The sequence below is a fragment of the Tinamus guttatus genome, unplaced genomic scaffold (assembly GCF_059628265.1).
Source record: "Tinamus guttatus ecotype Peru unplaced genomic scaffold, ASM5962826v1 Tinamus_guttatus_pri_ptg000351l, whole genome shotgun sequence".
NCBI lineage: Eukaryota > Metazoa > Chordata > Aves > Tinamiformes > Tinamidae > Tinamus > Tinamus guttatus.
The window spans coordinates 764,126-789,559 of record NW_028288885.1 but is presented as its reverse complement, the minus strand read 5'-3'; the positions used below and the strand labels follow the sequence as shown (position 1 = coordinate 789,559).

General features: G+C 37.4%; 1 protein-coding gene across 1 annotated transcript in view; it reads right to left on the bottom strand.

Moving 5' to 3' along the window:
* The window catches only part of PDE7B (phosphodiesterase 7B), a 169,616-nt gene that overhangs the window by 100,747 nt on the left and 43,435 nt on the right, over positions 1–25,434 (bottom strand). Inside the window, exon 2 of the mRNA XM_088529870.1 lies at positions 14,268–14,328. Within this exon, the coding sequence (XP_088385996.1) occupies positions 14,268–14,328 (61 nt within the window). The remainder of the gene's footprint in view (positions 1–14,267; positions 14,329–25,434) is intronic.

Genomic DNA, 25,434 nt, shown 5'->3' with positions numbered 1-25,434 from the left:
GCTATTTTTTTGAGTAAAAAAAAAAAAAGATGTGGGCACAGCACCAGGAAAACCAAACATGGATGCTGAATCATGGGCTGTCTCTAGGATCCCGTAATTCTGGTTTTGCTCCTACCAAAGGAGTTGTGTCAATAATATGAGGTCCTGTAGTACTTCTTGTTACTTTTGAGGCAGCTTCTTCAAGAATATAAAAAAACAGGTGGACGACGGTGCTAGTTGCGTAGTAGTTCCTACAGATGATCTTTCCATGTCGAGGAAGAAACTTCCTGGCAGAATAGTATCTGAGGGAATTCTGGTGTTCCCTCCCCAGAGCCTTTTTGCAGAGGGAGGGCTTGAGTGTACACAGCTGCCAGCCTAAAACCTTTCTAGATTTACTACTGGAAATTCACTTAAAATTAAACACCAACAACACCCTCCCCCAGCAATGATTAAGAGCAAAATTGTCAAGTAGGAAATGTTACGGGTAAAGAGAGACTTGTTGTGCTTCTGATTAAGAGCAAAACCAAACTCTCCCCCATCCCATCCTAGGATCTCAGAAAACTCTCCAACACACATCTGCCTTGAGTTTCCTCTTTGTTTATTCAGTCATCAATTATCAAGAGACCTTTTGTTTTGTCTCAATGAGCTGCACAATTTGAAGCAACTGTGGTATCTAAGATGGTTCTGCTTAAACCAAACACAGATTCCTTCATGGCACAGAGAAACTGGATTGGATTAATACAAAAATATCCAAAAACAACATAATTTTCTCTCCAAAATGTTCTGAGAGTTATTAAAATGTAATTTTCCCCTGTGAAACAAATAATATACAGACTTCAAAAGCCCTCAGTGTTGTTCTTAAGCAACAGAAAATAAATGAGATTGGGTATCTTGATTTATGATGCTTCCATTCTTTTTTTTTTTTTTTTCTGAAAAGGGAAATATGTTAATAATTAAAATCACGTGAATTCGGATTCTTTTTGCTTCTAAAATATTATGACATGCAGTTGCCTGAAGAGCCCTTTAGGGCAAATATACAATGACAGCACTTGCACTTGCATCTCAGAAGTGGTAGCTCCCTGGATGTTTTATTACCTCTGATTAAACCAGTGGATTCATGCCTGTTGTTACACTCTCCGCTGATAGGAGAAATTACAGCAGAGCGTCTCTCATTAATCTTCCTTTTCCAGCAGAGCTCTGTCAGTGACTGCTGTTGTTGCTACATCATGTAGCTCCTGAAGACTGGAATAATTTATGCTTTCCCTTAGCTTTTTCTTCACATCCCACAACTTCCACAGGAGCAATCACCTGGCAGTTTAAATCAAATGCTGACAGAATGGCACCTCTGTCTGTGGTTTCGTAAGCAAAGCAAAACAATATCAGCTTAGCATTAATTTTGTTGCATGTAAGATACTGTCTGATAGAGTCTGTAAATATAAAATTTGAGAAACCAAGAGGAAAAGAAATTCCATTAGAAAATTCCATTAGAAGATCTTTCCAGGGCAGTTTGAGCAGAGGGAGATAAAATTTATCTCTTTTCTTAGACAAACAATGACCTGCCCATCTTAATGATAAAAGTGCCAGAGCACATTCTGGATCTTGATAAAGTGCCCAGTCATGTAATTGAACTATAAATTTGTCTTTGTACTTTTGTAAAAACCCTAAACACAGTTCATGGAGTGAAAATGCAGAGGTTTCTTTTAAAGGTGATGTTAATGATTTCATACATTATTTAACAACATCAAGACAAAATTATTGTTATCTGTTAGTATACCTAATACATGTTGATGGGCAATTTTTATATACTTTTTTTTCTAACTGATTAAAGAACTTTTAAAATAAGTATTTAATCTCTTGTCAGCGTGTTAATGTATTTCTTGTCATGATGTAGTTACACGATTTTGATGTTAGTTTATTTCCCATGCTATTTTCAGATAGAGGCAAAGTCTAGGTCACCATTCCTTTCTTTCTTCTAAAAATGTCCACTGATAAAGTGTGTGATGCGAGTATTTCTGATTTCATTTCATTAGCATTCTGTGTTATAAAAACAAAAGATACTACAATACGAACTTACATGTCATATGCACTTATACATGCATCAATAAAATTGTGAGGTTTCCATTTTTTTATGTCCATAAAAAAAGCTCTGGAATGTTATTAATTCATCTGAAATAAATATTAAATTGAATTCATTCTGTATTCACACATAAACTTGAGGTGAAATCCTGTCCTATAGTTAAAAGGCATTTTACCTTAAGTTTCACTAAGAACAGTATTTCACGTTGGATTAAATCACCTTGGATTTCCATTTCTCATAAACCTATTTTCATTTCTCATAAATACCTGATGAACCTGAGTCAAGTAAGGAAGTAAGAAAATGGTACCCAGAAAAATACACACTCAGAGCCTGTGATAAATTACAGTACATCTACATTTTCTCTCACAGCTCAGTTAAACTGGGTTGCATGGTCCTGGAGGGACTCTGTGAATATGGAAATCTGAGTATTAGAGCAGCTGATGGGTTGAAGTGACAGCTGTTATTGATTCACAGGCGAGGTTCACAGGAATAAACAGCACACCACAATAGGAACATTTCTGTATAGGGTTAAACAGCTGGTGCTGAAAACTAAATATTTGCCTTATATGATCTCTGGAGGCTTTACTTCGGACTATTTCTAATATGTATTTCCCAAGCGGCTAGTTGTGACTCCAAAGTGCATGGTTCACTTCATATTAAGTCTGTGTGCTCTGAGACTGCTCCATGGTGCAAGGCAAAGTTCACAGTAAATTAAGATAGATAACACCTCAAAAACTTGCTCCTGATCTGAGCTAGAACACTAAGGTAGACAGACTGTTTTCAAGGAGAGGCTTTGTAGTCCCTTCAAAAATGTTACCATGAGATGAAATTTGTATTTAAAATGTTATTATCATAACCGTATTTCAGATGTAAATGACTGAATTTAATATTCACATCCAAATGTTTCACAATACACTTGAATTTTCTTCCCACAGAAGAGGCGAGCATGACCATCAGGCCATTCTAGACCCCATAAGAACCTGAAAGGTCTTTTATAGAACTTTCAAACATTACTACAATATGCTGAAAACTCAGAAATTGCCCTTACATCTAAAAGCAATAATTCTCTTACAGATGATGCTGATTACCCCAGTTTTCTATTATCACAGAGTCACAGAATGGTTGAAGTTGAAAGGGACCTCCAGAGATTATCTAGTCCAACCCTGCTGCTCAAGCAGGGACACCTAGAGCACGTGGCACAGGGTTGCATGTAGGCGAGTTTTGATTATCGCCAGAGGAGGAGACTCCACAGCCTCTCTGGACAGCCTGTTCCAACGCTCTGTCAGCCAAACACTATAGAAGTTCTTCCTCATATGGAGATGAAACTTCCTGTGTTTTAATTTGTACCCATTACCCCTTGTTCTGGCGCTGGCCACCATTGAGAAAAGTTTGGCCCCATCCTCTTTACATTCTTCTCCCCAAATGTCTCTCCACAGAGCTGCTTTGCAGCAGGTCAACCCCTAACCTATACTGGTGCCTAAGGGTTATTCTTCCCCAGGTGCAGGACCCTGCACTTGTCCTTGTTGAACCTCATGAGGTTCTTCTCTGTCCAGCTCTCCATCCTGTCTAGGTCCCTCTGAATGGCAGCACAGTCCTCCGGTGTGTCGACTGCTCCACCCAATTTGGTATCACTTGCAAACTTGCTGTAGTTGCACTCTGTCCCCTCATCCAAGTCATTGAGCAGTACTGGGCTCAGTACGGATCACTGGGGGACACCACTTGCCACAGGCCTCCAACTAGAGTCAGCCCCATTCATCACAACCCTCTGACCTCTTCCATCCAGCTAGTTCTCAACCCACCCCAATGTCCACTCATCTAACCCACCTTCCTGAGCTTCCCCATGAGGATATTACGGGAGACGGTGTCGAAAGCCTTGGTGAAGTCAAGGTAGACAACATCCACTGTTCTCCCCTCATCCATCCAGCCCATCGTTCCATTGTAGAAGGCTATCATATTTGTCAAGCCTGAGTTCCCCTTGGCAAAACCGTGCTGAGTACTCTTAAATCCATGCTGACTACTCCAAGTGTTATTCCCAGTACTAGAAATGTTAGAGCTCTGAACACCACAAAAAAACAAAGTTTATACTTCAGAAGTAGGATTCATGCCCTCTAACTGCACACATGATGACTTCAGCTCCATTAACAGTTGACAGGGACTGAGTAGGATTCATTGGACCGGTTTTAAATGTGTAATTTAGAGTCTCTCCAAAATTCCTTTTTTCTCATTCTTTTTGACTACAAAAGAAAAGATTAGGTGACAGCTCATACGTAGAATATTTTAAAAAAGAGTCTACATTTAGCCAAATGAGGCCTATCCTACCTGTTTTCATCAGTATTTCATTTGAGTAGTGAGAGGAATGCCATATAAGGTAAATACAGTAGGAGCACGCTGCACTCTTCTGTAGAAATACAGTAATTTCTTGACATCAGTATTTGAGATTCAGAAGTTCCATTTCTTGTTGCTAACTGAAATTTTGCTATGAATATTCGTAGTCACGCTTAATGATTCCATGAGTCTAGAGTCTTAAGTATCTGGATCAAATCAGGGCTTGAGCATGTAAAGAGTGCCAGACACTCTGACCAACCCTAGCACTGGAAGATATTTCCGCCTACACATCTTTTGGCTTCAGTGAGAATACTTAAATACATGCTTTAGCAGTTGGATGATCAAGGGATGTTCTCAGAGATCAACTTAATGCTTTAGGAAACAGAAGAAGGATAAGAAATCAAACAGATAAAGATTAGAAATGCTAAATTACAAAAGACAGAAAAAGGAAGTTGAAGGTATCAGGGAAAGCTAGTTACAGGCCAAAAAACAGCAGGTACTTAGTATTGTGGATTTTTTTAACCTATAATGTGATCAAAAATATCCTATAAATAATATATACCCAATTCTCAATAGGAATGGTAAAATTATTAACAACAACTTAGAACAGGAAAAAAACTATTTATCTCTAAAGCACAATGAGACATACTTAACAATGCAGACCAAAAGAAAATAGAAGAGAAATGCATTCTTAAGATGAGATACTTATGAACATTTGAAGCCTGGAACAGATAGTTTGAAAGCACACAAATTGCAGGGTATTCTCAAACATAAATCACTCTTACTAAGGGTAGCTACCCAGTAATCTGTAGGAAATTGCACAGAATTGCAGAGACTGTGAAATTACAAGGTATCACCAAGTAATAACCAAAGAAACAAAGATTAATTGCTGGAGATGAGTTCAACCACTAAATATGAATTTGAACCATTTAAATCAAAGTTTGGAAGAGTTTGCATCTGGAGATATTATTATACTTATGCCACCATAAAGGGATGGTTGGTTGCAAAACTGCGGATAAGTATTCTCTCAAGTTTGGTTCCACTAGTGTCGCAATTAATTGTTCCTTTCCCTTTCTTCCCACTTTGTGAGAGAGCATTATTACTGCCATATGATTAGTCACAACCATTTTCTGTACAGCAAGTACTTTTTGGTGAACACATCCCACTCATAACAGTTTGGGCAAAGAAGATAGGAAATTATATGAATGCAGTCCATGTTCAGGCATGAGGTTAGGCACAAGGAAAAATCAAAATGTGAGGCAGCAGACTGAATAGGAGGTTGAAATCTTTTTTTTCCAATAAGGCATCAGCAATAACTCATGTGAAAAATACCATGAAATAAGATGTGAGATCATCTTCATTAAATCAGAGAAGCAACTGTTTCTACTTATCCAGTTAATGCCTTTTTTTTTTTCTTAAGAAAGAAAGATCTGGGAAACAAAGCTCAAGATTTTCCCTGTGTAGTGTTTACATGTTCTCTTATAGGGCATGCAAGTCATACTCTTAATTGCTGTCCATTTAGTCGTTCTCCCATCAGTTTTCCTTTGCAACATCAATAGCTGAGCATCAAGTGCTTTACTCCAACCTGTATTGTCTTTAGCCTTGTGACTAAGAAAGGCAAAACGTGAGTGCCGTGGGTTTTAACTATTTAAGGACAATGAAAGTCCAGAATTCATAGCTTATACTCTCAGCTGATGATTATGTATACAGGAAGGAGAACGCAATTCCTCTGTCTTCATCATGCCCTGAATGAAGGTTCTTCTTGGTTTTGTATTGCACTAAATTCTGCTGGTATTTGTTGATGTGCTTTGAAGAGCACTCCCAGATAGGACTTACAAATCCACGTTTATTTTCTAAATGAGATACACTGAGATTATCAGTCAAATCAAAATGCCTTTTTGATGGAAATAGCCTAAGAAAATGGAGGTTTGGGGTATTTTGATGTGTGTATGGGAGTCTTTGCTATCTTTTTAATCATCTTGTGAGCTTTGCCATCTAAACTGAGTCTTAGTCCCAATTAACGGCTTGTGTAGTTGTGGGCAACAAGCAACTTTCCTTCCTGGAGAAGGATATCATGACATGTCTACAACATACAGTAAGGGTCAAATCCTCATGCATGAACTCCTTATATTGTGAATAATATGTTTCTCATATATTATTCTACATCTGTGACACCTTTTTCCTGTACCAAGGAAACTACTTATGACTCAAGTTAGCTTTCAATGATAGAAAAAAACAGAAATTACATTTAGAAAAGTGTTTTACATGACTACTCAAACTACTAAGAAAAGTTTCTGTCTCCTTTAGCAACCTTGTAAAAGGTAGAAAACTGGCAAGACAGGATAAACAGGTGGTAACTGCCACTCAGCTACCAGACTATACATTTACTTTAAATAGTAATTAATATTACTCCACTAATAGAATGATACTAGAGCACTGTTTTCTTAAATGTACTAAGAGTGTCAGAAATTTCATTTCATTTTATCATTCTTTCTTTTATTTTTTAACCATTTTCAAGCAGATTAATCAAGTGGTCACAAAACATGAAGATGTATTTAATATTTACTTTCTATGTGGTTTTGGGCACAAATCTCATGATTGTAGAGACAAAGAGCTCCTATTTTTTTAGCATAAAATGATAACACAGTGATGAAGGGGCACAATGACGGCGTGTGTACACTGTAAACTCCTTGACAAAGGATCCTCTGTTGCAGCCTCGTGCCCACCACTTTGCCACTCTCAGTTTCCAAGCTACACTCCAACGTAGTCTGCCTGGAATCTCGACCAGGGCCTTCCAGATAAAGCACGGGTCGATGCACCAGGTCTTTAGCCTCCTCTTTACCACTCTGGCAAGCAAATAATGAGCATTCTTCAAGAAAATCGGGGAGACTTGCAATATATTGTATTGAAGAGAGAGAGAACCAGCTGGGGGAGGAGGGCTGAGTTTCTTAAATTAAATGACATGAAGGAGCAATAGGCCACTTTTAAAGCATTTAAAAGAATAGTCGCAAGGTCATAAAAGCATGTTAATACATTAGAATGGTATTTTGGAAAAAAAATAGAGGTGGTTTGAAAATATCTACTTTTGTCTGCTCAAATGAGGGAGAGTTGCAGTTCCAGAAGTCTTATCTACCTCATACTATTCCAGTCATAATAAACTTTTGGTAGATACAGTGTTTTGAGAGAATTTCCTTGGCAGTTACAATATAAAACACAAGTGAAAAGCTAATAGCATGGACTTTTATGTTTAGATCTGAATTTATGTACATTAATAAAATATCAGAAAGAGATGTGATGTTTGTCTTTTTGTATGCATTCACATCATTGTCTTAGCACAGAAAAATCTGCTTGCCTTCTTCTTATGCTGCAAGCTGCTCATGGAAAAAAATTCCATGTTTTTGTAGAGACATCCTAAAGTTCCACCCATCACTATAAAGTTCTGAGCAATCCTTACGCAGCATCATGAATAGTATAGATTGCTTACCTGTCAGTGAAGATTTTATTTTTTTCAAAAAACATTGCTTAATTTTACAAAGACTATTTCATGTGCTTACTTTAATGTCATTTGCATAGATAGAATACTAGTCTGCATAAGGTCAAGTGCATGTGTAGGTCTTCAAATGATTGGATATAAATAGAGTGTATATTTGGCTATTTAGAGCACCATTGCTCATGCATGCCTATCAGTTTCAGTAGAAGTTTTGAGTGTACAAGAGATATAGGGTCACATTTCAAATTATGTCAGTGAAGGCTCTAGAAAGCTTTACAAAGCTGAAGAGTTTGACCAGGACAGAACTATTCACTTTGAGACTGTGTTTCTTTTTCTCCTGCACTTCAGGGCAAATTGACCCATTTAACCTTTTTTTTTTTAGATGTATTTCTTTTAAGTTATACAGATATTTAGCTTATTAAGTTTCTCTGGGTAAACTTAAATAGAACTTTTTTTTTCAGTGAAGATGAGTTTAATGCTTATGTAAGTTAGAGGCCAGCCAGTTAGAGCCTTGCCAGTAGTACCCCTCAATCCTGGCTCTCAATACAGTTGTTATTACAGTAATGTCTCTCTCTTAAGCTACAGCTGCCAACTCTGTTCAAATGTGTGGTGGTTTTCTGCAGTGGGCAAAGAGCCACCAAGACTGAAGCTGGATCCATGGAACTCATTTCATGTCCAAATGCTGATTCTTTCCACCATAATTCTCCATAAGTAATAAATGGTAAAAGCATGCTGCAAAATAACTTTTTTGAAGGGGGAACTGGGAATACAAAAGTAAATGTACAGCCCTAAAACAATACATTTATGTTTTACTAGTCTGAGGAGGAAAAGCTTCTCCCTCCAACATCCAGCCATTTTTTTTTGATTGCTCTTTTCTTGGATGAATTCTAAATGGCTACTTTTGAGGAAACTACTTTTATTCCAAACAAGGATTTATCCTTCTGCTTCTGCAAGGATTAATTCTATATCAAAAGGGAAAACAAAACCTACCCACATTACTCCCGTCTATATGGAATTTGCAGTAATGAAAAAAAAGCACCTCAGCCACTTGTCATTGGATGTCTGGTAAGTTTCTGTTTTCATCTTACTGACTAGCTCCTTAAGGGGCTCCTTAAGGAGAGCAAATCACATTTCGCTTGGGAAGATCTCTGCATACTGCAGAGTTCATGAGCAAGAGGCATGACCTCTTCAAAAACTACCCAAGGCTAAGGAGTCATGACAAAATCTGCTGTTGGAACTCTAGTCATTAGAATAATATCCTTTTATTATCCATTCCACTTATTCCACTGTCATCAATAAGGCTGAATAGATGAAACAGGTGGGATGATTTAATTCTGTATATATTACGATAATAAGTAAGCCTATCTACCTACCTGCTACCTACCTACTGCATGCTAGTAAATATACAGAAAACCAAGTTTTCCCTGGGCTCTCCTCTACAGGCTCATATCTATTTATACAATATATGTTTATACACTATATTTCAATTCAAAAGTGGAAAACAAATCTCTTTCTGGCAGACCTTTATTCAAAATAGCAATATGAGTGTTAAAAAAAAATTATTAAGCCAGAATAGCTTATATATTGTCATGTTAACAGTGACAAATTGACAAGCCAAAGTGACCACAGTGCCCTGGGAGAGCCAGGTGACCAATATTTTTTTTTCTGTACCATTACAAATGTTTGAGCAAAGAAATTTCAAAGAAATCTGTGTTACACAGGCAGATATTATAACTGACCATCCCCAGTATACTCATCCCCAGGTTAGAGGGACAGGTATATTCAAGAATAATTTTGGCTTTCAGATGCCTAGTTCCCCTTTAAGATAAGAAATTAACACCAAACAATCTTCTCAATGCTCATTTACTCAGCCCTGGTGAGGCCGCATCTGGAGTATTGTGTCCAGTTCTGGGCCCCACAGTACAAGAGGGATGTGGAGCTGCTGGAGAGAGTCCAGCGCAGGGCTACAAGGATGATCGGGGGCCTGGAACATCTGCCCTATGAGGAGAGGCTGAGGGAGCTGGGCCTGTTCAGCCTGGAGAAGAGAAGGCTGAGAGGGGATCTAATCAGTGTCTATAAGTACCTCAAGGGAGGGAGTGAGGAGGATGGTGCTGGCCTCTCTTCACTGGTGGCCACCAACAGAACTAGAGGTAATGGCCACAAACTGAAGCACCAAAAGTTCCACAGGAACTTAAGGAAAAATTTTTCAACAGTGAGGGTGACAGAGCACTGGAACAGGCTGCCCAGAGAGGTTGTGGAGTCTCCTTCTCTGGAGATCTTTAAAACCCGCTTGGATGCAGTCCTGTGCCACGTGCTCTAGGTGACCCTGCGCGTGCAGGGGGTTGGACTAGATGACCTCTAGAGGTCCCTTCCAACCTTAAGCATTCTATGATTCTATGATTTTATGATTTCTGGGATATCTGCTTCTTCTGTACCACACTGGAAGAGGGGCAATATTAGAACAATAGAAAAGGATTGACCGCAACAATAGAAAAGAACTAAGAGTAAAATTTAAGATCACCACAGACATTGTAATATAAGTTTCATCACTCAAATATTTCAACATGAGCACTTTCCTCTGTACCAGTCCTAAAACCTGATATGGTTTTCCTTCTATTCCTTCTACAATAAATTTATAAAACTCAGTGCTCTGCCTTGTAAAGGTTACTGAGTGAGTTTTGAATGAGCTGGTTAAGATGTGAGAACTGGTAAAGTTGCATTAACTCTGTGCTCTTCCAAGCTTGTATGCAATTCTTCCCAGCAGAGTTAATTAGCTTAGGCACCCAACCAGCAATTTCACAGCAAACTAACCCAATTATCTCTGCATGATACGACATTGTGTCATGTCTGAGCTCAGAATATGTCTGTCTACATATGGGAAAAATTAACTACAGGTTGTACTATTTAAAATAGCAATGGGTCCTGTAAGGAGAGTTTCTTCTGTCATGTATACTATGAATATAAGAACTCATAACCAGATAGGGAATACCCTGCTGTATTTTCAATTCTCTTGCAACAATCTCTTTTAAAATAAAACCAGTGTAAACAAAGGACATGAGGAACTCAGGATTCTCACTTCCAGAAGGGCACATAAAATGTTTTTGACATCTAGGTCAGCATAACTATCAAATTTGTCATGGTTGAATATCTGCAATAACTTGATAACAAGCTAGTTCCAGTCTAAGCAGAACAGTGCAGATTTTCTCCCTGCATGGAAATGTCAATGAACTACCTGTTGCTCCTGAGAGACTCAGAACCTGAAAGGCAACTTCTGACAACATGCTTTTGCTGACAGCATGGTATTTCTATGACCCCTTTTGCTACACTACCTCAACTTCAAAACTTATCCTCGGCATTGCCAAGAAGTGTGGAAACACTTCTCTTCCTATTTTTCAGGAAGAAAAGCCTTACCCAATGCTATTCTCAAGAAATCTCTGGCAGATTTGGGACCTGATCTTGAGTCTTCAGAATGTTAAGGTGGTCCATTGACCACCATTGACATAGCTTTATCTAGCACCACATAAAGAAACAAATAAAGTATAAAGCATAAGAGAGAGAACACCATTTTCTGTAAGTAGTTGAGTACATGTCATTACAATGATAATAAGCATATCCTGGACAGAGCACATACTCGTTATCTACTATATCCTCAGGAAGCACAGTTAATTTATTTGCTCAAGTTATTTTTCGCACTTGGGATATAAAAACCAAGAACTCCAATGTTAAAACAAAACAAAACAAAAAACAAACAAACAAAAAAGGCAATATACTGATTTTCTTATTCCTGACTTTTGGTTAAGCAATGTCAAATCAGTTCATTGAAAAATTACTACTTTGACTCTAGCCATTGTAAACATTTAGACATTTCTTTATCAAATTATTAGTTTTCTTACCAAAAAACAAGAACAAGAATAGGAAGAATAGAACACGATTTTCAATGAAAACATCTCTCAACCTTTATGGGAAAACAACTCTATGCACATAATCTATGTAACATTAAGGAATTTGAAATCATACTAGAAAGCCTGACATCATTCCAAAAATCTTTAAATTTGAGGGAAAAGCAGAACCAATAGTATAAGCCAGATATAGCCTTTTATTTCTTATGTTGTCTTAAATAATGACTATCATTTTAGAATAATGCTTAATAATACAGAGTTCCATTTATAGACTGCTCTTGTTTCAAGGACACCTGGAGAAATAGATTTAGTGTACCAGACTCTTGTGCTTCTTTTCATACAAAATAATTACCCTCTTGCAGTTGCTGAAACTTGCCCTTTAGATTTGTTTCAGCAGTGTGTCACTGTTATGGTAAATGACAGCATGACTGTTTCAGCACATTTTAAAGACGGTGTAGTCAACAAAGATGTCCCTCTCTGAGGGCATGTTGGGTTTGGTTCCCTAGATATATCCACAGATATTACGTTAGCTTTACATTGATCAGTGACAAATTTTGCCTTTCATTCCTTTGGAAATTCAATTCCCCTGTAAAATCTGATATTGGATACTGCATGACGCACTGAACATGAAGTCTTAGATCTTTCATTTCAGCCTGTACAATTTCTGGCTCCCATTACTCACGGAGTTTGATATCAAAACAGAAAGAATCGTAATTGAGGTCCTCTGCACTACAGCACACTCATAGCCACATGTATTTCCTTGACAGATTTTCTCTAATAAATCAAGACAGTGGAGATTGTCCCCAGAGTTGTCCTCACACTGCCATACAGCCATATAGTGCTTGTTTCAACTTCCCATACCGTTTACAGAGCCAGCTGTAGAATATCTGCTTACATTTAGAATAACCTCAGCTCACTGCCCCATTTGGTATACCTTGAGGTGAAATATATGATCTAGGGCACTATGGTCCTTAATATGCTTTCTAGACTAACGAAAAGCTTTATTTTTATGTTTGCTAGATGAATAGCCTGAGAAAGTCCTTGAGCTGGCCACACCTTTGGTTTGACTCCTCGGGGTCATTTTTTCACTCTGAACAATTGCCTTACAAGAGGACGGCATTTGTTTATTCTCACATGCACAAATCCGGAGACATAGATAAGAATATATGTAATGGAAATAATGCCCTTTCACTGTTCAGTGCTCTGAAGGATTCATTTGCACTTTGGGCAATGTCAAGCCCCCAAGTTTGGACTGACTTGGTATAAAAAATGTTAAATGAACTAACCAACCAGCTGAAACAGAAGAAGAGTTTAATCTTTAGTTCAGCTTTGTGCTCCATCTCCTTTTTATAACAGATAATAACATTTGCATGGATATAACTTCCTTAGAAATACAGTATTATGAACTCAATGGTATTTAAGCAATAGATTATAACTGGCATCATAAAGGATCACAAGTGTATCTTTTCTGTCAGCTTGTGCCATTTAGAACCTCTAACCATGGATCATTGATATAACAGATTATTATGGTCCATTGTGTCAGTTCATCTGCTGGGATCTGTGCACTAAAAGCATGACAGATTTCCTCTACAGCAATTATGGTCTATTGTGACAATAGGATTTAATGAATATAAACAACAAACCACATAATCTGTTATTACAGCACACAGTCATGCACCCAGATGGGAATTAAGTTCCTAGACATCGCCAGTTGCAATTTTAAAAACTGACAATTTCAGCCTTGTGCTATTACATGCAATGCTCTAGTTTACAGCATGTATTTATTTCAGCCTCGGTAGGTGAAAGGTCTTCAGAATTTAAAGTCCAGTACTGCAAATGTTCCATTATTTCATTTTTTTTCCTGAGTAAACATTATCTTTTAGATTTTTAGGTAACTACAACTATTTTTCACTGTAGAACTAATGATGCTATTAACATTTTGGTACTAGTACTACAGATGAAACACACAAACACCATAAAATTGAGCAGAAAAATCTTGTATTGTTCCCAAAGACAAATACTTATGCCCATATTAAATTTTTTACAAATGATGGGGAAAGTGTTCAGCTGGTTCAAATCAGTGAAATTCCAATGAATGGAGTTTTGCTGATTGATGCAGCTGAAGGCCTAGAAATATATTTGTGATGTGTAGCCTACAAAAATTTACATTTTTTTTCCCAGTCAGTTTTTAAAAATGGGTTTGACTACAGGAGTTTTCAGCTTTTCAAGATGACCTGTGAACCTGAATACCTCAGAGTTCACAACTATATTGTTCATTCAGATGGATGTGTAGATGGGCACTACTGGAATGATACCACTCAGGTAACCGAGAATTTATGATTAGGAACATAATAATGACAACAACATGTAGCTGAGCTATATAAATGTCATTATGAATCATCACAACAATTATTATTTGCTTTTAAGAAGAAAGTTCTGAGGAAATATGCTTCCGCACATCTCTCATATCACGAGGCCAAAAAGTTCTTACTCTTACCTAGCATGCGAACACATTTGGCATTCTGATCAGGATTATCAAATGAGATTTCTCCGCACCTCTGAAAAGAAAAGGAATAATATAGTTAGTTGAAGACTTTGCAGGAACGTCTCTGTCTTTGCCTTCTGCTGTCTCTGCTTGGCACTAGAGATGCTCGAAGACACCTTGTTAATAACGTCATATCCAAGTGATTTTCAAGTAGCTGAAGTTTTTTGGAAGAATGGACAGTCCAGCACATTGATAATATGTCAGGATGAACAAAAAAATTATAAAATTTTCAGTGATACATGCTCAGTATTTGCAAAGAGAAAAAAAACTTAAGCTAGTCCATGTTACCTTTATTCTCCATGGCTGAAGCTCATCCATGTTACTATTTGTAAGCCTCAGATCCAATTTTACAGGTGGCCTTACCTCTCACTGATGTAAATTATGACCCTTTCCAGCATATTCAATTCTTATGTGGCTGCACCCTAAACAAGATCTTTGAAATGATCCAATTAAAAAACAACAACAACAACAAAAAGGTGGGGGATTTTTTTGAAGGTTTAAAAAAATGCAGTAATTTCACAGCTGCGATTCAGAACATCATCTTGTGAACAGCTGTGTATATGAATGAGGGGAGCAATCTCTGGACACAGATGAGGGATAAGAACAAGCAGACCAGGACAGTCAATCGCCTGTACCTCAGATCTGCCACTGGCAGCACAGAAACATGAAACCACAGCCTGCAAGTGTATGAACACTTAAGCTTAGCATTTCATGCCATACTGCTGTTCTGGCTGATCTGATCAGTTGATCTGATTCTGGTTGATTTGATTTACGTGCCAGTGTCCATTCTGTATTCCCTCCTCTCAGAGAGCAGGAATAAAAGCCACACTGATTCAGCCATTTGTACTTCGGTAAAATGAACTTATTTAAAAAAAAATCTCTGAAAAATTATTAAACAAAGCAGTTGTTCCATATTGAATTTGAGCTCCACACAGCACCAATGAATAACAACTTTTTTTTCTTTTCTTTTTTTTTGTAATGTGCAGTTATCTTATGGCTCTATGCTAGTGTTTTGTTAATTCAAAAATAATATTCGCATGTCCAGCCATATTATTAGCGCTAATTTTTGTTCCCTGTACACACCTTGTGCAAGAACATCATTAAAGTTAGAATCAGAGTACAATAATATTTGTTTTTTTCAAGGACAAAAGACAATTTGGGGGGTCCTTTATGAAGACAGACAGGTCGGTTTAAGCGCTGGGAGGAAGCAAATTGGTGAGGCTCATGGGTCTCATCAACTCCTATTAAAGTCAGTGCTTACTTCTGTAGAGGTTGTCTCAGGCACTACCAAAAAGACCCAAATTTTTATCACAACATTCAAAGCTTGTGACAGTGGTTAAGGACAGCCTCATATTTTATAGGTAAAAGTGGTCCATACTTGCTTATCTATAAATATTACATGCTTTTAGTGTCTATGACCAAAAGGGAATATAAACTCAGTCACGCACGTTTGTCAAACAGCTGAGAACCGTCCGTTTTTCCTCCTTTCCCTCTCTCATGTATTTTCCTTTCTCTTTTACAGAATCTCCAGCTTTCTCTCTTTTGTAAGATGAAATGGTTAGTACACCTTTTTTTTAGGGGGGCGTATAATATAAGGTGATATTTACAACAAATACCTTGAACGAATTAGAAAAATAAATTCAAAAAAAACTTCAGCGCTTCAAAGGAGATGAAAAACAGCAACAATGTTGTAACTGAACAAAATGTTTGAAAGTCACTGTTTTTAAAATAGCCTTTGCCCCCCTTCCTCTGAAATAAACACAAACAAACAAACAAAAGCCTCCTCTGTACAGTTCAGCACATCTATAAAGAGCAAAGACATACCTATATGAACCTGCCTGAGTGGGAGCACGTACTACTGAAAGATTGCAAAAGAGAAACAGCACCAGCATCTCAAAATTAATCCTACGAATGCTCTTATATCAGCTCCCTCTCAAGAGACAGAGAAATTTGCTTTTCGTTCTTCAGGAAAGCAAGTTAAGATATGGGCTGTCTTTCACAAAAACCTTCTAGCTTCTTTTTCTAAACCATTGGGACATTTAGAGAAACACAGATTTAAGAAAGCACTTCAGAATTCACCTCCTCCCTTCACCCTGAATTTAAGCTGGTCTTTGAAAGCTCCCGGTTGTTTTCCATTTAGTCTCTCACACATATTGCATGTTCCAGACATATTTATATAAACAACACATTTTAGGCTGGCAAATTGTGTCTTATAATATCTAACAATACTTACCAGTCCTAGTATTACGAAATTGGGGAAACAGCTAATGTTCCACTGAGTCCACTAACATCCCACAGGATCCATTATGAGGATGGATGAACTTTGAAAAGTTTGGAAGTAGGATTCAGATAACTGTATACAAGTTCAGAGGCTTATCTGAATCCCTTTAACCCCTGAAACCCACAGAACTGGATGAAAATTGTACTAGAACAGTGAGCCCATTTCAGGAGACTTTTCACTGCTCATGCTGTGGCTGGAAATATCATGAGCAAAAGATACAGCAGCAATTTTATTTCTGATGCCAGTAAAAGCTCATAGGTACACAACAATGGGATGAAAAATAAGCTGTTACCAAACTGCTCAAGCATCTAAAAAAGATTTCATTGGAGCCTCGATGTGTAAAGTGGCACAGAATTGTAGCAGGGACTCATTTTTGCTCATTCCACAAAAATAGTCATTTGGGCATTTTCACTGTTAGCAAATATTTTTCATGAACAAAAAGTAAGGAGGGACTTCAAGATTTAATCTTTAGGATTAGACTGACACTTTGCTGCCACTGCTGCAAATGCCTGCCAAGGTAAGACAAGTTTCTCCTCCTCTTTTCCTGGCCCAGCTTATTTCCCATCCTGCGTTGGGTCCATTCCACTTGCCTGTATGCTGGGGATGGTAGTGAGACCCAGGGCCAAGACCCTCTCCCTCCCTGTCCATTTCCAAGGCAAGAAGATTATACTAGCCCCAAAGCTGCTGCTTACTCTCTCCTTAAAGTTTCTAAATTGGCTCCAGAGGCAACACTGGATCCCTCAGAGAGCAGGAGCAGGAATTTGATATCAAATGCAGGTTATTTTACTTTTTATTTTCAACCAGTTAGTAAGCGGGAAAGAGAGGAAGAGCAGCCTAGCATAAATCTGCTACGTATCTGCAAACCAACTGCACATGTGCAGATCACCTATACACATATGTCTGTTGGGAAAGTTCTGAAAGAAATGTAACATGCCTTCTAAAAACCTGCTAAACACCTTCTAAATGGTGTTGCTTATAAGCAGCACTTTCAGTATTCATACAAGTCAGATCTGGAAGAAGATGTAAGCTTCTGTTCCCAGTTCAGGGAGGAAAGAGTATTGGTGGTGTGCTGTAAAGACTGAAGATATTATTCAGTTAGGAGGAGCAATGAGTTCAAACAAGAGACCTGGCTCTGAATTTCACTTCTTGAAATCTATGACAGGCAGGCATTCATAATCCAAGGCTATATTTGAATCCCACTGAAGTTACAAGATTGTACTAATATATACGAGATCATACGCTTGGATCTAAATGATCTCTAAGTTATGGATGTTTAAATATTAGTTTGGGCTTCATGGTACCTCTTTGCTGGGAAAGAAGTTGTCCTCAACTCTTGCTATACTAGTCCTGAGACACTGGACAACACATTGATGAGTTTACAGTGGCAGTTCTGAAAATAATATCATCAGATTTCACTTCCCCTGAAGTGCAATGATACATACCTGTGTATCAGAGAGGATTTACTGTTGAAAATACTAACTCCCTGCTGTAGGTGGTCAGGCTTAAGACAGGGGTAGGTAAATACAAGCAAAATTAACTCCTCCAAATCTTTGTTATTCCTTTGCATCTCTTGAATAACTGAATTCTGGATTAGGCTGCTGCTTTTTTTCTCTTTCAGGAGCAGAATAAAGCACAGTTATTCTCAGTTAATTATATTTTCAATAATAAAGATGTATTTCCACATAGGACTGCAGCCTGCAATTCATTATGCATGTGAGAAAATATTTGTGCTGAGATAAGAAAGTAAATTAATGAATTTTGTACTCACAACTCCCTTTTCTGGGATCAGACACATGCCATGAGGCTCTACCTGTTGCACAAGCTGAAATGTGGTAAACCAGGTTTACAAGCCCCTCATGGAAAAAGAGACAGAATTAAGGAGCAGCTGAAAATGGGGCTTAGAAAAAGAAAGAAAGAAAGAAAAAAAAAGAGTTGCAGTTAGAGAATAGAGATAAAGGGACGTGATATTTGGAAGGAATGTGAAATGGGCTCTGGTTCTTTGATAAAATAATTGGAAAGTTTAAAGTGGGCCTGGTAGGCTGTGATGACCCACCATCACCAGTCCGAAGAGAAGCACTAGGTTATATAGGTACAAGACTCCCCTTGCAAAGGGCACTCTCAGGGAAGACGACCTGTTCACAGGATTCTGTGGAGTACACAGAAATACAGGAATACCTTTGCGGAAGCCCTATGCCAAAACAGTAGAACTGCTGAAAAGCAGGGCCCGACTGGCAAAAGAAAAGTTCATACAGAGAGCAGATTGAAAATCTACCCTAGACAGCTGTTCTAATGCAGTCATGTAACTCATATTACTTCAGTGGTATTTAGGTGATCATTCAGAGGCTGCATTTCCATTTCCAGCATGCCTGGGGGTCACATCACCTGCATTTGAGCACTTAGATATGTATCAGTAAGTAATGTATACATACCCCAAACAGAATATGCCCTTGGTTTCTTTATGTTGTGGAGAAAATGTTATCTACTAAAAGGCCTTTTTGAAGCTCATTATATTCATATTCTATATGTGTGTGATAAATTAAAGTATTATATGTTTTAAGAAGAGAGAGGTATACCAAGCAATAAAAATAAATACATAGGGCTAAATTCTTATGTATGACAAAATTCAGCAAGTAAACACCTGAATTCTTTTCTTATTAAAACTGCAATATGTGGCATGTTCATTTTCTACTCATTAAATGCATTTAATTAACATTTACATATTTAAGTAATTGCAGAGTATTTAAAATATGTAGTAAGATTTTTTTTTGGCATTAAATTTCAACATGAACAATTTTGACCTTTTTAAACCACAGATAAGCAACTTCTGAAAAGCTGGCTTATGCAGATAAAAGGTTATGGAAGCAAGAACAATATTTACAGGTTTTTTCACTCTGTTCTGTTTTCTCCAGTGCATATTGAGTATGATGTGCCACACATATGTCTCTTCCAACATTGCAGTAACTGGTGAGGTACTTAATACAGATGATCAGACAGACATCACAGTATCCAATAGCTTTTTTTCGTTTTGAAATAGGTGACATGGATTATTATATATCAAAATACAGCAGGTGATACACTAATTGGACACCGATTTCTTTTCACATATGTAAGACGGACAGTTAATTTCTTCCTTTGGATCAACCTTAAGGTAGCAAACATAACAACATTTTTTCATTTTTTGATAAAGGATTATTCTTTCTTTTTTTTATGGTACTGTACATAATTTATCATTCCTATTGAAATCAGAATTAAAAGATATATTCATAAAAGCACCTGATTTATAGAATTTAAGGCAGAGCAAACAGCTTCTGTATTTCTATGAGAATGGATCTGGATGATTTCAGAGGCAAAAAAAATTACTTTTATTTATATTTCTGATTTCCTATTACATTCCTTTCCCTATCACCTTTAAAAAGTACTTGAATAGAGTCCTCTGGTATGTACGAACATTACTTCAATATTAATGATTTATAGATGTAAAGTCAGTGTGAAAAGCAACATCTCTACAATCTTTCATGCAAACAACTGATCACTTGTATCAACAGCTGAAAACCAGTGCAATGTTTATTAAGTCATGAGGCTGCCTGGGAAGAGACTTAAGGCAGATTCCTTCTGAATATCAGAGTGTAGGAATTGCAGGAACTCCAATGCCTTGTTAAACCGGAGGTATTTCCATTTCAGTGTCCCTCTCTAACAAGGACTGAAGAAAGTACAGGAACTGGTAGGGATTGACACAGGGAGTAATATCTGGCCTAAGCTTTTGTAATTGTCACCTCCCCCAAAATGAGAGCCTCACAACACACTCTTTTAGAGATTAAACCAACAGTTGAGTAACAGAAGGGAGTCCCCTATTAGTACTCTGCATACCCTTGAAACACAATAAAATGTTAAGTACTCTGAGTTTTGCTAAATCCTTAACCTTGCTAGTATCAATGTTTTCTGCAATGATGATGGTTTTTATCAAGGCCATTGTTTTCACTCGTTTAGAGAGAAAACCTTTTCTCTGTATGATACGTTATTTTATATTTAATTCAGGCCCATGTTCACTCAATTTTCTGTGGTGTAATTAATTGCAAAAAGCTCACCCTATTCATGTGGCCTTGAATTTCCATCTCTGAATTCTTTAGTGATTTTATTTAGCCTTTCTTACATGAAAACATACTTATTATGAAACAACTATTGTTTCACATTCCTATTGGTAGTCATTTTTTTAGCCAATAAAATTGCTTCACAAAAATTTTGACTGTTTACATATTACATGTATTACATGGGATTTTTTAACAGTTTCCAGAATGATTAGAGATCTTAAGTATACTTAACTATAGTATGAGACTAAACTTTATACCTGCTAAAAATAACTAAAGCTAAACAAAAAATTATACCTACATTTGGCAAGTTTAATCTTAATGGCTAAGCTGTAAAAGCACACACAAGAGGTGTGCTAAATTGAGCTCCAAAAGGAATGCTTACCTTCAACTGACATGTATTGTATGCAACCTTTACCTCTTGTATCTTCAGAGAGTAATGCCCATCCATTTAGAAATGCGGTGTAATCACAGCCTACTAACAACTGTCTTTCAAATAGCATTAGCGGCCAGAATACTATCTTTGCTCATGAGACTATTAAAAAGTACTTACAGCTGGATTATTTTGCAGCCATACCATATTTCATGGGTAGGGTTTCCAGCTTCCCTATTTTGCATCAAAATTGAGCAGTTAAAATGAAACCCAGGATCTATTAGCATTTAGGCAAGTTGCTTCAGAGTAAAATAGTTTGGCCTGGGCAAATTTGTTCTGGGAAATATTCCTTCTCTCAGTGAAAAGAGAAGGTTTCACTTGGATGCAGGAAGTTAAACACATTGCTCAAATAGCCTCTGTCAGTATCACTCCCCGGCAGCATCTTGGCAATGCATTTTACTCTGGAATTTGCTCACTGCAGACCCTCTGCTAGTCCAAACAGAACACACACCAAAATGAGTAATTACAGTAACCTGCGCAAGGATTCCCACGCAACCACTGCTGCCAGCAGTCAGCAACTTGTCTGTGGACTGGATAGCCCCAGGTGAACCTGTAGGCACTTCGTTCCCTCACTATGGTTAGGAGTGGTTCAAAATGGATTAATGTTGCTGGAGAATGGATATAGAAGTTTAACTGCTTGTTCTTCTTCAGTTAAGGAAAAAATAATAATTTAACAGTTTGTGACTTCATTAGAGAGGTAGCAGTAGAACTGATCCCCCTGAGAATCTGCCAGTGTTTCTCTGTTTTTAAATATTTATAACACGGGCAATGAAAGCCAAATCTAGGACTATTAAGCAATAATAATGTTGGGGTTTAGTAAGCAGTAAGTCACAGGCAAGTGTGCGTTAGCAGGGGAGGCACAACTTGGAGACTTGTTCTAAAGAGGTGCCAGCATTCAAGATACGTTAAAGAGCAGACTGATTTTTTACCCTCATGGGATGAATTTGTTCATATTCAAGTTTACATTTTGAAGAATGTTGAACATCTGTAAGTTACGTAATGCATCCTCCCACCACAAAAACAGATCCAAGTGGAAGGGGGATGCGATGCAAAATATCAATACTAGGGAAAAGGCAAATTCATTGTTTTTATTTATTATTGCTCTGATGTGAAACATCAAAGTCCTCTGTCTTTAAACATTTTCTGGACCACATAATTATCTTTCCTCCTCCTCTGAGTTGTGAGGTTGGGCTGTTCTCCCAGCTGCTTTTTATGGCTATTGCCATTCTAATTCCCACTTTCTACTGTAATAACTAATGGGGGGAATATACAGGATTAATTTGTGAAAAATTAGGACTCCACTTAAGCCACATATATTTCTCATATATTTACCACTGATGTATTGGATCAAAGGAGAGGTCAAAGCCTCAGAAGTGCTAACTCTACTTTCCAAGAAGCAAAATGGAATTCTGAGAGAGACTGAACTACGTCGAGGTTGACCTTGGGCTATTGAAAGCACTGTGGGTTACATTTTGGCATTCACTTTTTGCATGTGCCCACCTAGACTGTATACTTTGCATACAAAAGCACAGTCTCACGAATGACACGTAGAAGACTGAATGCTCACACAGGCATCAGGTTTCTCCTGCCTATGAGTAAGACTAACTTCCTGAGCACTCTGTGCATGGCACCAAGCGCTAGTGGCCTGCCTGCTTCTCTAGTGTTAGGTTTGCACAATGTCGAACATCTGGAAAGAACATCTTCTGCATTAAAAGGAAGTGTCACTGATATCAACCAAAACTTTTGGCAATTTTCTAAGTGGCATTAATAATTTATCTGGAATGATAAAAATGCATTATTACCTTATCTTCAGGAGACATTTACATACTATTGTAATAAGCATTTTACAGTGCAGTCTTCTGGAGCAATGCTAAAAAGATGAATTTCTCCCTGAAATTAATTCCCAGAGGTACGCCTTTTTTCTGGAGTGTTTTTTTTTTTCTTTACTTTTGTATGTGTGAAAGCACCAATTCACAACAGGTGTTTGGTTGGCAAGTGCTGTAAAAAGCTTCCCTCACTTTCTCCTCTCAACACAGATTCTTGGTATACTCTCTCTCTGTCAAGACTACCACTATGTCTGATTTTGAGAACTAAAACAGAAAGAAAAAAATCCTGCAAATGTTGCTTTTACTTGTCGTAAAATTCTTCATAGCAGGTTATGTGGAGAATGAATTGTCCAGATCTAGACCTTCTTTCTTTTCTTGCAGGCCCAAGGCACAAATGATATGAATCTTGATCCGACATGCAAGAATTATAAAAGCATTTCATTCTGAAGAAGCTTGTTTTAGACTATAGGAATAACTGGAGCAAACAACAGCAAAAAGACTCCATGAGAACACAACGGTCCCAGTTCAAGGGTTTTCTTGAGCTACCTATTGTTGGCTTAAGAGAAAATAAAGCCATTATAGTTTCATAGCTATGTGTAACTCTCAAACCCTGTTTTTCAAACAGGTATTCATACAAGTATATAATGAGATTAGAAAGTTCACTTCCATGTGTAACCCAAATAAAGTACTGAATATATCAGGGGGAAAAATACCTCTTATGTCATCCTGCTGCAACTACTTCACCTACCACATTTTGTCTTCCTAAGTTTTCATCACAAAGTGACATGAAACCATTTTAGACTTGAATGTAGAGAACTGTATTTTTGCTACAGGAAGAAGATTTTGTATTTCACACTTTAAACAACTATCACACAGAATAAAACATATTTAAGAAAGGTAGTATTTACTGAAAAGCAGGATACAAGTTAATTTTTAAAAATAACTGCGTATTAAACCAGAATTCTTTATAATAGTATTAAACACAAGAAAAAAGGAAATAAGCACTGTTCTTTCATGTATCACTGAGAAAATACAACATGTACTGCTTATGGGAACTAAATGAAGCTTAGCAAAGGACTTAATCAAATATCATTGCCTTGCTTAATCTGGATTTATCTTCTGACAAGAATTTCCCTCAAAGGGACATGTCCTCCTGCTATACACAGTAAACCTCAAGCATTCTGCAGAAGCAGCAAGGCTATGCCTCCTGTTACTCACTATTCAACCAGCTACTGCTTTTCTGGGGAGATATGAGAAGTGTACCTCATTTGTAGAAAAAAAAATGCTAACTTCTTGTTGTCATGGAAATAATCTTGCATTGCCGTTTGGCCTGGTGTTGCTCGTATCTTTCAATGTTAGCTGCCAAAGTCAACATGGTGAATATTTTTATAGCGCAGTTTCTATCGTATATCTCCTGTTCAAAACCAGATAACGTCTTTGATTTTAATGTTAACCAAATTGATTCTGATTGATGTGCATAGTATCATTTCTATTTAGTGTCATTTAACAATCTGGCCAATATGCATTTGAATGTGCTGCAGTAGGCATCTTACATAATGTGACTAATATTTGCCATGTACATTCTGTTCTTTATCTGGTCCCTCAAGGAGAAAACTGTGTATACAGTGTAGCATTTTCTTTTCAAATTATCTTATTTTTGGATGTGTTTGTTTTTGTCTTGTGCTTCTTAAGTGTGTCTGCTACTATATTTTTATATTAATGAAGATGGTTGGTTTTTATATTAATGGTTTTTATATTAATGAAGATCTGTTGGTTTTCCATTTTCTCCTGAATTCCTAGGTTTCCTATGACAGGTTTCAAGAAAAAAAATCGTTCTTTCAATATTTTCTGAAAATTGCGGAAATGCTGAGTTTTTTAGGCAATTTTTTTTATATATATATTACAATATTATACATGGTTTGGTAGGACATGCATTCTATAGTACTTCAAAACAGTTAACTTCAACATCAGACTTACAGCAACACTGAACTTTGCAATCTCACATGAGAAAATCAACTTTACCTTTTGAATTTTGTGGAGGAAGAGAGATGGACACTCAGAGCCCACCTGGTTATTGAGAAAGCCCAGATGCCTAATTTTTAATCAGCTAGTTAGGTGGACTTAACTAATTCCATAACATTAACATCTGACGTACATCTAGACCTAAAATCAGTGTTAATTCTGAACATTAGAGGCTTAGTTTGCACAACAGAAGGAATATTCTTCCCATTGCTACCATGTGGCAACACAGTCATCAGAGTAGCAGAAATGAAGTAGGGAATCGAGCAGCCTCTCTTCTCCACATGAGATGTGGGCTATAACATAGGATTATAACGGGACCTGTCATGGTCAACCAGGCCAGCATGGCCCTTTAGACAACTCTAAGTTCATAGCATTTTTTGAGTGAAATTTAAAAGACTTTTTTTAATGCTGCTTTGGCCATAGTTGTTAAGACTACTTGACCTGTGGGGAAGAATGCAACGTGAATTGCACA